Here is an 18474-nt window from a genome sequence, read left to right on the forward strand (position 1 = left end):
CATCACCGATTGTGATGGCACAGACTATGAACAGCAAAGAGATGAAAGTAAATCACTACTAGAAGGAAATAAAATGCAAATTACAGCATGTAATTTTAATGCAGCCACGTTGTTTCTGTCTGTTATTATAAAACTAAGGGCCCAATCTGGCGAGCCACTGAGCTTCCTCTGTGTCCATTGAATTCAATGGGAGTTGAAGAGTTTTGCAGAAGCAGGCCTTAAATCATGAGAATGGAATGCCTTTGAATGCAAGAGTTTTATATACAAAATGAAAATTAAAGGCCTCTTAAACGGAGGTGAAAAGCTATCAAAAGACTGTTTCTCACCAGCACGACAGGAACATAAGGGCTTGTCCTGGGGAGACACAAAATTAGGATGTATGGGATGAATAACTATTTTCACTTCAAATTTGAATTCTTATCTATAAATAAAATACAGGAACTGAATTACAAGCATCAAATACATCTTTGGTGTTTCTTGGACATCAAATAACCACTCTCCTGCTTTATTATAATATCACCATGTATTTAATGCATTATGAATACAGAACATGGAGAGGGATGGAATAGTTATTTTTCAGTTGTTAGGAATGACATTATATAGCTGACTCATGGCTTTGCTTTGCTCCACTCAAGCATTCATAAATTGTTCTTGTCGTATTTCCTAATGCATGAAAATAACTTGTTTATTTTGCACACATACACGCCCATGCTCTGTGTTTTATTCAGAACATGTCTGTTTCTGTCTCGCTTTCTCTCCCTCACATGCAACATGCACGCATACATTCTGAGAGTAACATTTCATGAGCTGGAAATTAAGGCCCTTACTTTAACATCTAAACTGCAGCTGCGGAGTTGGCACGAGTCAGAATGTAGCCAGCAGATCAGCATTTACAATTTGTCCTTTTCTCCCTTATAGCTGGCGTCCATTTTTGTGTTTGTGAATTTACATTTTAAAGAATTTGAAGCTTTTATCTCTGTTACATGCAGATCATAGAAAATATTTTAAGGTTCAAGGACAACTTGGATCTCAAAATCTGATGATTCCGTATTTTTGTCTGGGGTGAAAATGAATTACCTTACAAAACAAAGTGGTGTTGTAATTACTAGTGTGTGCCTATCCCTCCCTCATGGACAAGCTGCAGATCTGATCTGATGCACACTTAAAAATACTGGTTAAGCCACTGTGTCCAGCCTGAGGCTGAAAATGAAGCTTGGCCTCCCACCTTAATTTTACTGTAATTACCACTGCACTGCACCTTGTAAGGTCCTTTCAGGAGAGCCAGGTCCTCTCTTCCCAAAGTAGGGCGCAATTGAGCGGAGTCAGAAGAAGAATTTGGTAAAGTTGTGAGCAAACAAATGCAGAAGTGCAACAGCATAACCCCATACACACAAAAGCAGTGCTTAAACATGGAGCTCTCTCTGGCAACCAATTCACCTCTAAGGGAAGAGAGAAGGCAGAATATCTGTGACAGCAGGACAGAGTAGAAAAAGGCCTAATTCTACCCAGTGCTGTCTCTTATGTGAGGCACTCCTCCGTCTGCTGGCCAGTCCCAGGACACCTGAAGGGTATACCAGTACTCTCCTTAACTTACACCAATAACTGCCTTTTAGGGACCATTACACAGCCAGAGATCACTGGAAAACAAGGGGATCTGTGAGTGCCTCTGGCAGGCCTCTAAACTAGGGGGTCTGGAAAACTCCCTTCACCCTATAAGGATAGATTTCCAGGCCTTTTGCCTCTGTGGGAGTGGGAGATTAGGAGAGATGATGGGTTAGGATAGAGCCTTACGTGTCTAGGAGTGTATGCCTTTTTTTTTTTTATGGCACCCGGAGTTTGGCAAGGCAGGGTGTTTTCATTGTATTAATAGCTAGTGTTGTCATGAAATGTATTTATAAACATTAATGATAACAGTACAGGAGTGTGTAAGCGTGTGTCTTCATCTCTTAAGGAGACTGTCTTCGATAATGTCATTTGTTTTTTGCATAGTGTGGGTATGGCAACCCTTTAAGGGTTAATTATGCCCTTAGATGCAATTCCCATTCAACTCAACCAAATTTCCTCAGGTCTCAATAAGGGCAGAATGTAGTAGGCACATAGACTGGTGAAATTACCATCTTCTAGAGAATATTATGTGTGTTCAGTGTTTTTGCCGTCTTGTAAAAGCGATCAAAACTAGAGGTTTTCATATGCATGCTGCAGTCACCGACAGGAATTTCAGTCACAGTGATCCAAGTGCTCATGAAAAAATTCCCCAAGCCAGGCTTTCCGACCTGCTTGAGAAACCAGAATAGGGTTGCCACCTTGTCTTCACTAGATGTGTATTTGACCGTGTAGAGTGCCTTTGTTTCGGTAGTATTGATAATGAATTTTTCTTAAGCCAGCTCCACTACTGGTTTCAATTTCAGTCAGATACTTTGAAGCCGTGTGAATGGGTCTGAGATTTAATTCTCCGGTGAAGATCACAGAATAAGCAAAATTGGGCAAAATACCAGAAAAGAATAAACAGGGCGATATGATTCCCTAGGGAGCCAATCCTGTGCAGCATTAGTCACAGAAATTTCTGTAGCTTCACAGAAAAAAAAATCCTGGGTCAGATTTTGTGGTGCACCTCATGGAAGGCACATCCTGGAGTGGGGGGAAGGTGGCTGTATGTTGTCTCTGGGACTCTGGGCCTGACCCCCAGCACACTTGGAGCAGTCCCAAGGGCCACTCTAATTTACTGCAGCTTCCCACAGCCACTTGTGGGCTGCTGCATGGCCCAGAATGGGAATACTGCAGAGTTCCACACCATCTCCCGTTCTCTGGCATACCTCTACAGCTTGAGCTGCATTAGAAGGGAGGGACATCGAGCTGTTGCACCAGCCAGTGCTGCCCAGGGAAACCCCTATGCCAAGGCTATTGCTCCATAGTTAAACTGAGTCAGAATGAGGACCATTGGTTAGTTTTAGTGTGTCATGTGTTTATCTGTGTGTGTAAGAGCCTGATCTTGCAGACGTGTGGAATTCTCATTAACGTACATGGGGTTTTGAGAGTGGATCAGTTACAGGAACAGCTATGGTGAAATATATCACAGTTCTGGATGAAAATCCAGCAATGAGTCCAGTGCACAATCTTCACTATCAAAAGGCCGATGCCCTCAATACAGTCTAGAGGTTCTTCTTGGTCTTAAAAAGGGGGTCTTCCTACCCAGTTTCACCTCTCTTACTCATCTTGACCTTCGGCCAGGTATTTCTCATCCATATTTCAATTTCTTTCTGACACTGGACATTTGAGGAACATCATTTTCATGATGATTAGTGTGAGACAGGGCTGCCCAGAGGTGGGGTGGAGGCAAGTGGGGCAATTTGCCCCAGGCTCCGGGTCCTGCAGGGGCCCCCACGAGAATATAGTATTCTATAATATTGCAACTTTTTTTTATGAAAGGGGCCCCCGAAATTGCTTTGTCCCAGGCCCCCTGAATCCTCTGGGCAGCCCTGTAGTGAGAGGATTGCAACTGAAACAAAAGAAAGGCTGGAAGAGAATCACTGAAAGAAACACAGAGATTTTAACACCCTCATGCTTTGGCACTGCCATCTTTGGTTCAGGGTAACCTGAGAATTTGCATTCTCTGGATTAGTAACCTAGCAAACCTACAATCAGTAAATTTGATCTTGGTCTCTTTATGTATTGTTCCCTCATCACTGTCTCTGGCCAGTTCACAGCAAGATATTATTGATGCTGAGGTAAGTTTTCTGATGGTGAAGGGAGGGAGAGACTTGGAAAAACTTTTATAGAGAGATTTTCAAAGGCACAAAGAGCAGCTAGGCAGCCAACTTGCTTTGAAAATCTCCCTGTTATATGGAGTGATAGCTATAAAGGTATGAGAGTAATGCCCCTTGGGGTGCATAACTCAGCAACCCATTAATTATAGACTGGGACCAAATTTCTAAATATGGGTTTAGATACTTAAATTTAGGCGCCCAACTTTGAAAAATTTGGCCTAATACAGTATTCTCTTATGGCTGCACCACATGTATGCACCTTTGTCCATTGTTAGGCAGGAGGGAGAATGGCACCTGTAACCCATGGAAAGATAAGGCGGGGGAGGGAAGTGCATCCATCTTAACTTTAATATCAAATTCCCATCTGCTGCAGTTTGAAATTGCTGAGATATCACACTCAGACAAGAGAGATTCATAATGGAGGCAGCAACTGATCCTTAACCAGAGTTGTGATACGGGGCCCCTGCGATGGAGCTGTCTTTGGTGTGTATACATGCTGATATGTTTGCTCAATAAAATACAGCCTTCAAGACATACCGTTGAGTTTAGATGATCACCCGAGTGAGAGGGCTAAAGCAGGAACAGAAGAAAAGCTGAAGAGAATTAATGGAATGAAGGCTGGGATTTAACAGACAGGGTTGAGCAAAATAAGTGTGAAACAACAGGTGTCATCAGCTCTTATCTGCATTTTTAATTAACATCTGTTTTTAGCCTAGAGTAATTTGGAAGAGTGTGTTGGAGAGTGTCTGTATTTAAAGATAAAGGTATGCGGTTGAGAAGTTACTAAGTAGTGAAAGGTTGTAAGAACTGAAAGGTTGGGAGGGTATGTGTGTTGAGGGTGGGTGTTAGTTGCAGCTTATAGAAACCTGAAGGAAAGCCACTATGATAGAATTGCAAGGAAGGAAGATATTGCTATGGCAACAAAATATTTTCTCTTGAAGGAGAATGAGTATGATAAAGCAAATTTGCAGTGTGGGAAATTCAAAGGAAACGAAGGTTATAAGAGAGAGAAAATAGTGAAATATAATTTACAAAGAAACAGCTCTCTTATCATTTTAATTGAATAATAATATTTTACTCTTCTCTAGCACCTTCCATTGAAAATCTCAGAGCACTCTACAAATATGAAAGAATTAAGCCACATGACATTCCTGTGAAATGGGAAAGTATTGTTCTTCCCAAGAGTTCTCCTTCCCAGTATCTAACTCCCATTTTGCAGAGACCTTATGTGACTTCCTCAGGATCATACAGAAAAGTTTGAGCTGGGTTGGGTATAGAACCTATATTTCTACTAATAATTCTATGTCTGACCATCCTTCTCCTCCGTCCAGACTTCCATTAATTCAGGTTCTGTTTAGTTCCACAAAAGCCAGGAAACTCAGTATGAAGGTTCCCACAGTAAATCTTCCCTCTTTCATATATGTGTTACAAAGAGGGGTTTCTTTATTACAGTCTCGCCCAACACTAAGCACTAGCGCGGTAAGTACTCAACAAATAGCATAATGGAAAGGAACAGCACTGTATTTTCTATATTATTTGTATGCTTCCGCCCTTAAGACTGAGCAAATAAATGGAACGGTATACTCTTTCATATCTGCCATTTTTAACATAATTTTAGCTGCATATGGAACATTTTTATTACTGGATCTGTGTTTAAATTCCTTTCTCTTGTAAGTAAGACAACTTTTTAAAAAGCTACTTCATTCAAAAATTCACTTTGTTTATTTCAAATCCGATCCTCCAAAATGTGCCTGAACAATGTTCTTCAAACATATCAAATAAACTCACCTCTATCTGAGAAGAAGCATGCACATTTATATATGGTCACATGAATCATTTCATAGAAGTATTAGTTTAGGGTTTATTGTATTTATAGAGTAGAATACAAAAACAACCCAGGAAGAAAGCATGATTTCATATAATCTTACAGAACAAATAGTAGGATTGTTTTGTGTTGGGAATATCTTATGCAGATTCACAGCAAATTAAACCCATTAGGAAATTCTTTGGCCAGGGTGTCATACTATCAGACTCCTCATATTAGCTTCCTTTTCCAGTTTTTTGTGTGTGTCTGTTTGCTCCATACCAGAGTATCTCTTTATGTAAAGGGCATTCAGTTCTCCATCCAGAGCTTTATATCATAGTCTTAGACCTGTGTTTTTCTTCTCAATAAGCTATCAACTTATATATGGACCTCCTTTAGAGAGATGTAGCTTAACAATATAAACAGAATAATATAAAAATTACGGAAACTCTTGGATGGCTTAAAAGGGCTGTGTATTTAACTTTTAATCTAAATTGTTACTCATTAATCTTTATGTAGGATGCACATGGGTATGACTGTCAGAGCAATACACTACAAGTTTTCCTCATAAGTCATTAAAGAGCCAGTTCAGTAAAGTACTTAAGCACATGCTTAACTTTAAGCATGTATTTAAGTCTTACTGAAGTCAGTGGGTCATAAGCAATTTAGGTGAAGAATGTGACTAATAAATATGAATTTTTTCTTGGGACAATGTCCTAGTTTTCCAATGTTAGGACTTCCCAAATCCAACTTGTGCAGAAGAGTAATTCATTCCAACTGTAAGCGTATAAAATTACACTTTTAATCCTTTGGTAGAAAGAAGTTGTCTTTTAAATGTTCCAGGCTTTGTGCTATAAAACACTGTCTTTTGTTGAGTGATAAAAATGAAATTTGATTTGAATATCATTTTCCAAAGTTGGCAAAATTAACAGCCAACTTTGCTGAAACTGTTAATTGTTTTTTGTCCTTGAAAATAGTCCCTGTCACTTGGACCTTAATGTTCCTGTTCTTCTGTGCCTCCTACAGCCTGTAGTGGCCCATAGGAAGAGAGAAAACCATATCTGATATAATTAATATAAAGTTAGTCTGGCAAGTCCAATATCTAATGTCTACAACTGATGATGACTATTGCCAACTCCAATCAAAATCACACATCACTTTGTGATATTTGAAGCTGGCACTTCAGAAACACAAACAAAAATTTTACTAGCCGAATTTTATAAAAGTGACTTTAATAAATTATAGTTTTCTTATCATTTAAAAACCCTCTAGAAACACAAACACTTCCATCCATTGTTGGCTTCTTTTTCATGTTTCTTACCTAAGGGGCAAATCCAGTAATCAGTCATGTAACTATGCTTTGTTCCTCAAGGGTCATGAAAAGACAAGTCTCTTCCCTGCTTCCAGGCCACTTCTTAGTTGTTACTGAATAAACTCTGTGTCCAGTGTGCCTCTTCCTATGCAAGGGTTTGGGCAATAGATCATGTAATCATGAATCTGTTGGCCACGTCTCCACCAACCTCCAACCAACTTTCCAACAGCTTTCCTTCCCCAGTTCCAGAATCCCATGGTGCCCAGTGGGAGTGGGGACCCTCCCTTTGCATGGGCTCTCAAGCATATTCCCTGGTCTGAGCAGCTCACAATCTAAAGACAGAAAACTTGGATTTGCCCCTAAGTGCTTATGTAGCAGCATATGGTTGGCCAAGTGATACAAACTACCATCTCTGAAGTCAGATTCTTGTGTAACCGTTTTTTTAAAAAGCAGTCAGCAGCTCTGGATTAAAGTTTTAGCTCTGATTGATGTGATGCTTTTGGAACACTTACTGGGGTAAAAACTGGTAAGTTGCAGCAAATAAACATTCAGTGGCTTATCCATTTCTCCCAAAGCATATCAGAAATACACTGGACCACTGTTTCTTTAGACTCATCTCCTGTCTAGGCATATTGAAAATATCAGGTAAATTCAGTATTGCCAGCCCGATATATTCAAAAATCATGAGTCAGACACCCAAAATCATGAGATTTTTTTTAATGGACTGTTCTTTTCCTTTTGGTTTCTGAGCCTTCAGGGCTCACTCAGGGATCACATATTCAACCCAAATGGGAGAACAAGAAACTGGGGATGAAATCAAAGGGGGCAAGATTTTACCCTATCTTTGGGTTTCAGATGAAAGCTGAGATTTTCACATAATCATTTGTCTCCAGGAGTCGACATTTTAAGTAAAACATCAAATATTACAAGATTCACAGTAAAATTATGAATGGGTTCTTGCTGGTCATTTTGTGCCTGATCTCCCACACGAGGGCGGTTAGCATTCTGTTAAAACACGTAACTTCATTTTTAGTTTTGTCTAATTTTAAAAGAAAAAATATTGTAGATAAAAGAAAAGCAGTACTTATTTTGAAAAATCATGCAAACTGCTTCTGTTCCAAAACTTGCTGATATGAGAACGTATGGGAAATGTCTTCTTTTATGAATAATAATTATTATTGTGCTTATGAAATGGGCAAAATGCCTAGAAAGTGAATGAAAGAATGAGCTATTAAATTGAAATATTAAATGAAATAACTGAATTTAAAGAGATCGTGTAAACCCTGCCATAAATGTTGGGCGTTGTAGATGATTGAATATATTTTCATCATCTGTTTATGTGCTTAACTACAACTGCTTGATGTAAGTAAACACTTGATTGATATTCCAAATACTTAAATATTTGCATATGCGTCACACAATATTGAACAATTAAAACTTAATTTCAGTGGAATTTGATTGCATGTAACAAAAATTTCAATATTCTTTTTTGTCTGTTGTCTTTCCTGAGTATGTATTTAAATATTCCTTTTTATAGTGAATATCATCCGTGATTGGACTGCTAGACGAGGAGAGCTCAAGATTTCGTCAATTAAAAGAAAGGGTTTATAAATATTTGTGCCACAGCCCTTCTGCCACAGATTATTTTCTAAATATTGTGTACTCTTATTGAAGACAAGAAAAAAATAATGCAGCAGTCCTCCTTTATCGGCCCAGCACGAGGAATATGCTTACATGGTCAATGGGCATGTCTAAGAAGGCTTGTTGGTGGTAACTAGTCCCTAAAGAAATGTTTCCATCTTGTCTACAGTATATTTCCCACTCTCTGTTTCTCTGTCCTCACTCAGATTTTTTCCTGTTGCTTCTTATAACTGGCTGTAGAAGATCTCACCCCTGATGCACTAATATACTGTATATATTTTACAGATACCGCCCTCCCCCCCCCACACACACAGGTTGACCACTTTCAGAGCCATGAAATTCAGAGTGAAGGATGAATCTTTTATCTTGAAACCTCGGTGTTATGTTTAGGTATTGCAGTACATATATAGCCAAAATCTGCCCTCCAATACACCTGCAGAGCCCCCAGTTGAAATCAGCGAGACCTCTCCTCCCCTGCTCATATCCGGGGACATGAATTTGGTTCACTGTGCATAAAGATAAGGTATATTACATAAATTAGATTTAATTTTTATACAATTACAAAATTAGGGGGTGAAAGAAATGTAATAGGTGCAGGGCAGATCCTCGGCCATGCGGCGGCGGGTGCCTCCTATCCCCTCATCCCCCTCCCCCTGGCCCCCGCCACCTCCCCCGGTCCTCTATCCATTCCCCCCAACGCCCCTGGTCCCCTCTGCCTCCCTACCCATCTCCTTATCCACGGCTTAATTTGTCCCCAGTCTTGCCGGGGCTGAGCAAGTCTACTGTGAAAAATGGTATTTGTACGTTTGTTAATGTCACTTTTCACAGCAGACTTAGTAGCTATCTAAGAGGCTGTGAAAAAGTGATATTAACATACAACTATCACTTTTCACAACAACAGACTTACTAGCTAGAAAGTCTTTTAAAACAAAAGAAACAACAACAAAAAAGAGAAAAACGTGCAAAGCGTCTTATTTGTGCTGCTAGTCCGTTTAGGTCCAGTCAAGAATAGAGACAACAGTACATTATTTTTATTATTGAGTCTGCAAAAAAAACCTGCATAAATAAATTACAATGATTTGGACGTGTATATGTCCATATTTATTTGTTTTTCCTAAAGTTGATGAAGTATTTTAGGAAAAATTGTCAGAGCGGCCTCCAGCAAGAGTTGGTGGTTGCATGCTGAGGCCATCAAAACATTTGTTGTGACTGAAAGTCAGTTTCTGTTTAACACTAGTTAAACACTGTTTAACACTTGTGTAGATATAACGGGGCAGATTACAGCCTGAGTGCCCTATTCTTCTTTCTTATGCTGGCATAAATCAAGAGTAACCCCACTAAAATCAATGGCATGACACTGGTGTAAAAGTGAGATAAGAATCAAACATTCAGCTTTTATGGCTTTTGTCAGTTTAAGTCACACTTTTAACACAGGGAGACAGCAAGGTCCAGCCCACCAGTTTGGAAGCCAGGAGATCTAGATTTTGTTCCTAAATCTGTCTTTTTCATCCTATGTAGTCTTGGGCAAGTCACTTAATCTTTCTCTGCTTCAGTTTTCCCATCTGTAAAATGGGGTGATAATACTCATCTTTCAAAGTGTTAGGAGCCCTATAGATAGAAAGTAGTTATATAAGAACATACTAGTACACCTCTACCCCGATATAACGCGGTCCTTGGGAGACAAAAAATCTCACCGTCCTATGGCTGGGAGCTGGCGGAGTGGAGCTGGCTGGGGCTGGGCTGCTCTGCTTCTGCCGCTGCTGATGAGTGTGGGGGGGATCCCTTCCCCCAAGCCCCCTCCCCCGAGTTACACGGCTGGGGCCAGGGTGAGGGAAGCAGAGCTAATCCTCCGGGCCACTCTGGGACTGTGGGGTCCCCAAAAGTGCCCTCCCACAGCTCCTGTCCCCCAGACCCTGGTAGGGGAGCCCCTGACTGCCTCCGAGACCCTCTGCCCCTTATCCAACCCGCCCCGACCTGGCCCAGAACCCTTAACACGCTGCTCAGAGCCGCGTGTCAGAGCTTTACCGTGTTATATGCGAACCCGTGTTATATCGGGTCGCGTTATATTGGGGTAGAGGTGTAGTATCATTCATTATACTAGGTTTTATACTTAATATTCTATACTCTAAACAGCTCATAGAATAATGCTTTACTGTTTGCCCTGTATAGTTGAATAGTATGTAAGTGCTAATCTCTAAGGTCATATTTCTGTTGGCTATCACTTTGACCAAACAAGTGGCTGAATTTCATAATTTACAGGCAGATTTTCTTCTCTCTTTTTATCAAAGTCTTGATTACTAGAGTTATTTTGAAGCAAGCAGTAAGTTACAGTGTTCGCTTCAGGATCGGTAGTATATCAGCACCATTTTGAAGGCAACAAATTCTGTGCCCTGTAATCTTAATGCAGGAACAAAAGGTGGATTTTTTTATTGTTTAGGGGGCAGATAACTATGAATGGAGTGTGCTACAAATAATAAGAGCTCTCCCCACAACAAAACCCTATTGTAAAACAAGCATCATCTGTTTGACGGTATCTTTGCACTAATACATCACACAGGACACTTTCTAATTGTCCCTACAGAATGCAAATAGAGTGTTACACACCAAAGGGACTTAAAAAAAAAAAAGGTTTGCAAATAAAGCTAGTTTAAAAAAAACCCCAAAGGTTCACTTGCTTGACAGATTTAATATTGGTTGCATAAGTAATCCAAACTTGTCACTTTCATTTGAAAACACTACCTCATTTAAGAGCAATGCTACTTATAATAATTTATGAAGTCTCTGTGATTGTTCTTTCCAGCTCTCTTGGTTTCTGAAGAGCATGTCTTTGGTAGATAGTATTTTCCAGTGCAGCTCTGGAAATAACAAGCTGGCTTTACGGTTTTCTGAGTAGGGGCCATAATGAGGCGGAAGTATGTCTGTTGATTAAAGGGAAAAAATTGAAATCACTGTGAGACAGAAAAGAACTGACAGTTTTAAGGCCATGATTCCGTTCTGCAGGTCAGTCAAAGGAAAATATTATTTTTCATTTTTGGTGGCAAGTATGGTCTTGGCTGGAGCAGATCTCATTCAAATTGTTCCTTTTAACTGTTGCCGTGTAAAAATGAAGACAGTGTAGATGGATTCTTGTTGGTATCTTGCAGGGCATGTTTCACTGAACTATTCAGTCTCCTATTTTCCTTCTTGGGATTGAGGATGTGTTTTTATTCTGTATTTGAGAAACGTAAGAATGAGAATTGTCATGTAATTTTGGGGTGCCTCCTCAAAAAGGTATATATGACACTAACATATATGTACCGCTGTAACATCTATCTATGTATTTCTCTCAGTTAAAGCATTTGGTTAAAAAGAAATATAGAATGCAATGTATTTTAATATAGTATCCTTCATACAAAGTATTGCAAAAAACTTCAGAGATATAGATGTGGGACGGGTCTGGGGCACTGTGTGGGCCCCACTAATAAAGAGGTTAACTCCAGCTCTGCTTTCCCCTCCCCTTATGGCCGGGGTGGGCAAACTTTTTGGCTTGAGGGCCACATCGAGGTTCTGAAACTCTATGGAGGGCTGGGTAGGGAAGGCTGTGCCTCCTCAAACAGCCTGCCCCCATCTGCCCCCTCCCAATTCCTGCTCCCTCAGAATCCCCAACCCATCCAACTCCTCCCACTCCCTGTCCCCTGACCACACCCTCCCGGGACCCCCCACCCCAACTGTGTCCCCCCCCGGAACTTCCTGCCCCTTATCCAGCCCCTCTGCTCCCCGCCCCCTTACCATGCCGCTCAGAGCAGCAGGACTGGCAGCTGCGCCCAGAGCACTGGCAACATGGTGAGCTGAGGCTGTGGGTGAGGGGAGATAGCAGGGGAGGGACCGGGGCTAGCCTCCCTGGATGGGAGCTCAAGGGCCGGGCAGGACAATCCCGCGGGCCGTAGTGTGCCCACCTCTGCCTTATGGGGTGCTCAGAGGAAGGACTGTAAATTAGTGATTGGAAGACACAGTAGGAAATTGTCTTTAGGAAGCTAGGAGTCCACACCCAGGGGCATAGGAACGCCAAGCTGGAGGGTTTGTTTCCTTTTCGGCTTATGTGAATTTATTTTGCTTTCTTGTTACCAGCATCATCCCTTGAGGGAAAGCACTTGCTGGCCTGCTCTAGGTTCTATTCTGCTGTGTTATTCCACCAACATGCTATAGAAAAGGGCCGAAAGCTTTTCAGAGCTGGGTAGAACAATGCTTTTGCCCAGGCTAGAAACATACCAATTGCCATACAGAATCAGACCAGTGGTCCATCTAGTGAGACAATTTCACCCATCAAAGGAAAGAAGGGCTGTGTTCTTCCCTATGCACTTTCACTAATTTAGAAAAAGCCCCAGCACTGCCCACTAACTTTCCTGATCTAACCAGGCCTGTGTAAACCCAACAGAATATTGGCAAACCACTAATAGATTGTCTTACAAAATCCACTGAGCACTCACAAAACACATCTTTTGAACCCTCTTAACTAACAAATCACAGTCAGTTTTCACCAGACCATCATCCGTGATCTCCTGCTGCCAAATTTCAAGTTTCTGTCATCAACAAGTGGTGCAGCACAGTTATTATTTTTAAAAAAGCAAAAAAGGCACAAATATTTTTCATAATGGGGAAAAAAACTATTATTTGCTATCATCTTCATTCTCAAAAATAGCAGAATTGCTTTGGCTCAAACTTTCAAAGAAAATCTGTTACCCAAGTGAGAATAAACCTGTCAAATTTTGGCCAGAAAGGTAAAAGAGTAAAAAAGTTATAAGCAACTAAATATTACCTCTTAAAATGGAAATGCGTGTGCATCCTTAACTATGGGCACACTGCTTATAGTAACTGAGATGTTTTATTTTATTTTACTTTTTGTTATTCTGAAAATCAAAAAATAATCTTTTTAATATACGCTATTTCATTTCATGCAGATTTTTCAGACTGTTTACAAGAATAATACTTTACCAGAAAACATACACACTATAAAAAAATCAAAATCTCACATTATTCAGCTGAACTGTTATATGGTAAAACATGCAGACGGCATAATAGATTAGTAAACCTTTTTCCATATCAAGACTTTCTTTTCCATACTGTCCTCCCTAGCTGGACCCTCACCTTCCATTTAACAAGCGCGGAGTGGTTTTGATCCTCTGTACTGAAAATTCTTCTAGATTCTCTGACATAATACATTATCTCTCATTAGATGAGCATGATCTGTGGTGCTAGTTGGGTACACAAAGCACTTGATGGTATCCTACAGAGGGCTGACTCTCCTTGGTTTCAGCTGCTTCTAGAGATGTCCACCTTTTGTATTAAAAACATACATCAACGTGTCTTGATATTTCTTTCTCGTGTAAGCATTTGCTGTAGTTGCCGCAGGTTGGTGCATGTTTTGAATGAGAAAGGAAGTGGTCGATGGGATTGCGCTTGGGAGGAGCTATTGTCCAGAAGGCAATCTCTCTATTAAAATGTTCATCTCCTGAAACAGTTTGGGAACACCTGGTCTAGTGATCTCAATATAGGAGTGGGAACCAAAAGTGAAATTATCATCCCAGTGCTGACACGGATTCCTTCTGTAGGCCGGCAGCTCGTGCGGTGTAAAAGGAGGATAAGGACTAAGACTCTGCCTTCTAAATCCATGCTCAAAGGGGACCCTCTGCCTGTGGATCTCCACTCTCCTCCCATGCAGAATTGAGGCTCAGTCACCTCTATGGCCCTGTTCTCCTCTTCACCAGACCCTGCAGAGAATGCTCCGCAGGTCTGGAGATCTGTGCTAGAAAGGGGGCCATTTTGGGTAGGGAGAAGAGTCTGTGGGACCGGGGGTGTTCAATTGCCTCTCTTCCCTTTCCAGCCCTGTGGAGCTTACCCAGACAAGATAGCACTGCCTCTAGGGCAGTGGTTGGCAACCCGTGGCCCACGGGCCGCACGTGGCCCATCAGGGTAATCTGCTGGTGGGCTGCGAGACAGCTTGTTTACATTGACCGTCCGCAGGCACGGCCGCCCGCAGCACCCATTGGCCGGGAACGGCCCACCACTGCTCTAGGGGGTACCTGGAGTCTGTCACAATGGGTAGCATGACTCCAATGGAACTGCATTGTTAGGGAGCTGGGCTGGAGGGAGGCTGCCAGAGTTCAGAGCCAGTGCAATGACACGCACCTTCCACATGGACCCCTGGAGTCCTGACAATTTTGGAGTGAGTACATTAGTCTTTTATTGGGGGGGGGGGAGGATCCTCACAGATTTCTCCCCAGCTCTTTCTCTCACAAGTTTTACCATGGGAGGGGATGATTGGGCCCAATAATATTTACCTACTTAGCTCCTAGGGCTGTTATAAGGATTAATTTGTTATGTCCTGATCCTATCTTAGGCTAAACACCCTCAATTCCCATTGACGTTAGCTAGATCAAAGCATGCTGATTGCTAAAATGTTTAGAAGATGAAAGTGCTCAGTAGTGTTGCTATCATCATATTTCATAGTTCTGTGATCTCCAGGCTATCCCACAAATGATTTCACCAGTCACCTGGGGCCTCCCTTTTGGGGTTCATAATAAACGCAATATATGTTTTAGATGAGAACTGAAACAGAGGCAACACACCTCATAGATTTTTACCAGCTGTCAGTTCATCTGCACATTACCACAGAGTACGCTGGATCTCTCATACTGGTGTTCCCCTCCTCAGCAAATGATACATTTCACCTTTTCTTGCAGGTATCAGAGATTTGAAAAGGCATTTCTGCTCGCTGTTGACATAGGTGCTCGTGACCTGTTTATGGTGAGTCATTCCTGTAGATCTCTTTGTGATGGCTGTTCCCGAGATGAGTTAGTTGTCAGCTTTTGTGCACATTAAAAAGGATCAGTGTCATTTGCAGTATTAGACACATACTGGAGAAGGGTTTATTCTACTTGGCTTGCCCCTTGCCTTCATGAAACTGGTCAATAGCAATCTAGTAGCTTTTGAGTTGCTGACATTTTCCTTGCCAGGGCCTCGAGACTGTTTTATGTTTTTCAGGAATTAATATATACATTCTTGAACTTTCCTCCTCCTCCTCCTCCTGTGTCAGATGTGGGTGCATGTCATCTTTCACTCTAATAAGCTTAAATGTTTCTAATCCGTTCCTTTAAGAAGTACAGCTGCAGAGGCCAGGACACAAGAGCAGACCGTATCCTGGGGATCCTGAATGCTCTCAGCGTGTCTCTTAGGTTTCTGTGGAAAGTGACAAATTATGAACGCTCCTCCAGGTACTTTTAAAACAACAAAGCTGCAGCGTCAACCCAAGCAGTTTTACATTTCGTGCGCTCTTTCGCCCTCCCATTTAATTAGCTACAAAAGTAAAATTAACCGGTTCTTAAAAGGTCCTATGTGCAAGGGCTGCTGGAGGCTCTTGTTTTATAGGATCTTGCACCACAATGTCGCAGTGAGGTCAGATGGACAAAGCCAGTAGTTCTTTCCTCGGCGCTCAGCATGTTGCTGCTATGCAGCTGATTTAGTTGTTTTCAAAGAACAATAGGGAAAGGGCTTGTTCTTAAAAAAAAAAAAAAAAAAAAAAAAAAAAAGCCCTTTGAAAGTCTCATTTGCTTGACTCTTTTGCATAATGAAGACATTCTGTTGTTTAAATTAAGCTTTGGCACTAGATGTTAATATTATTTATCCCATTAAGTCACTTGCCCTGCTAGTTTGATCTTGATATTTAAATTGTATGTTAAATGATACAATTAAATCCTCCTTTTATGAGTTATTAAAAGTCCTGTCTAATTATATAAAGAGTTCCATGAATCTTTTGATGCTTTTTTCCACAGCTCTAATCATGTGGCTTGTTCCATCTAATTAGAAAGATGTGTATACTATGATAAACTTTTCTAAGTGTGCATCAAAAGAATGTGATGGGAATATCATACTTTTAGGGAAATCATTACATATTTTTGTATTTCTTTATACCCCCTCCAAGCATTGTTTTTTTTCTTTTCATCTCATCTTTCTCCTCTCTCTCTTTCTCGCTCTCTCAATAATATAACCTTTGCTGCACAAGACTTTGATGTAGCAGTGTTGAGATCTGTAACCATGGAGAGGCTTGGGAAATGATTCTGCTCTCACTTTCACCAATTTAACACCACTGGGCTTGATTCTCGCTGTGCCTGAGCAGATTGGCTGTGTGTGGAGGGAGGTGGGGGCTGAGAGGGAGCCAATCATGAGTTCCTGACTCTTAACCACCTGGCATGGTGTACACTAAATCAGCAAGGGGGCAGCTGTAATTTAAGGCATAAGGTCCCAAACACCGAAAATTGCTCCATCATATCCCTTCTACTCCTCTGATACCCCCCCTTGCCAGCATGTCCCCTTCCTCCTTGGGCCAGAAGGGGGAGTTCCATCCCAGGAAGAAGTCGCCAGGTTTGTGCTGGTGGAGATTCCCCTTACACAGGGGATATTCTCCAACACAAATCTCTGGACACTTTAAATTTGCTTTACACTGGGTCAGCGTATGTGGCACAAAGTGAACTTGGCCACTGGAGAATCCAGTCCATTGACTTCAGTGGAGTGACTCTTGATATACACTCGTGTAAGGCCTTGTCTGGACTAGCTGAAAGGGTGTTTTATTTAAAAGTTAACTAACACATGTTACATTTGTAGTGTAGTCCGGACAGGTTGTACTTTAGCACATCTCAGCTGGCCAAGATGGACCCTTGGATCCTACCCAGAATTTAAAGAATTTTTTAAAATACCTTTTATCCTTGTGTAGACAAGACTGAAGTGAAAACAAAATCGCTGGATTTTGCATCAGTGTAGGATTGCTCATCTCTGTCTCATGCATTTCTCTCATTTGGATGTTCAACTTCAGCCTCACTCTAGGTCTTCGCTTCTGGGCTATGTCTAAATTTTGCCAATTCTTTTTGCATAGCGTCGCTAAGATATGGCCTTTCCTATCCATCCACACAGCTAAAACTCTCATCATTTCATGCCTCGGTTACTGCAACATCCTTTCCCCTGGCCTTGACAAATGCAGCCTGCCCCACTCCTATCCATACAAAATACTGCTAAAAGATCATTTTGCTAGCCCATTGCTTTGTCTGTGCTCCCCTCTCTTTGCCTCCATCCACTGACTCCCCCTTCTCTATTGCTACTTTCAAGGCCCATCGCAACCTATCCCTACTCTACCTATCGAAATATCGACTCCTATGTCCACCTGGCCTATGATGTCAGCCTCTGTTGCCCATTGGTTGTCAGTATAATTAACTGAAGCTGTGATTTCCAAACTCACCGAGAAGTATCTCTGTCTAGCCTTGCGGTTTGGGGTTTGTCTCCCCCGGGGTTTTACCCACCAGTGTAACTATACCAATGTGGGTGCTATGGGGCAATCCCCTAATCTAGATGCAGAGCATGGGTGTAACATGGCTTGTACCAATGTAGTTACACAGGCTTAAAACAGTAGCTTCACCAGTGGTTAAAAGATCCAGTGTAAGACAAGGTCTTGTCTCAGCCCGTTGAGTCCTATTGTTATATTCAGCTACAGCATTATGGTTACTGATGATTGTAATAGCTCCCAGAAATGATGCTGTACTTGAAAAAACAGTCAATTGAGGTACTTGGGGGTATATTTTCAAGTTGGTACGTGGCACGACCACCACTAAATTCCTATTAACTTCTAGAGGTGATTGGGTCCACAGTGGGACTTCTAATTCAAACCAACTCATATTCCCCACCAGGGTTGACTCTAGGCAATCTGGCATTCTAGGCACACTCCCAAGGGGTCACCCCATAACCCCATCCCTGACCAAAGCCCTTGATTTTGATGTCACTGTGTGACTCCAAAGGCCAGAGCAGTCTATGTCCCTGTAGTATCTGTGCCTTATTCCAGCCCTGCTCTCCACCCTTATATTTCAAAGAGAACAAGTGAGGCTTTATCGGAATTGCTGGTTCAGAACTTGTTTATGTAGTTTTGGTTCAAG

At 41.6% G+C, this 18474-nt stretch overlaps 1 protein-coding gene and 1 long non-coding RNA gene across 8 annotated transcripts in view; one reads left to right on the plus strand and one right to left on the minus strand.

Annotated features, from left to right (window-relative positions):
* The window catches only part of LOC123366575 (WD repeat containing planar cell polarity effector), a 243775-nt gene that overhangs the window by 148445 nt on the left and 76856 nt on the right, over positions 1-18474 (plus strand). For all 7 annotated transcript variants that reach the window (XM_045010175.1, XM_045010178.1, XM_045010176.1 and 4 more), the window contains one exon: positions 15241-15304. In XM_045010175.1, coding sequence (XP_044866110.1) covers positions 15241-15304 — 64 coding nt within the window. The remainder of the gene's footprint in view (positions 1-15240; positions 15305-18474) is intronic.
* On the minus strand, positions 11244-14528 carry LOC123366578. Its single transcript, XR_006578145.1, has 3 exons — positions 14397-14528; positions 13646-13834; positions 11244-11729 (listed from the first exon to the last, which is right to left on the minus strand). It is a non-coding gene; the product is annotated as an uncharacterized LOC123366578 (long non-coding RNA).

Source organism: Mauremys mutica, chromosome 3 (assembly GCF_020497125.1).
Source record: "Mauremys mutica isolate MM-2020 ecotype Southern chromosome 3, ASM2049712v1, whole genome shotgun sequence".
Lineage (NCBI taxonomy): Eukaryota > Metazoa > Chordata > Testudines > Geoemydidae > Mauremys > Mauremys mutica.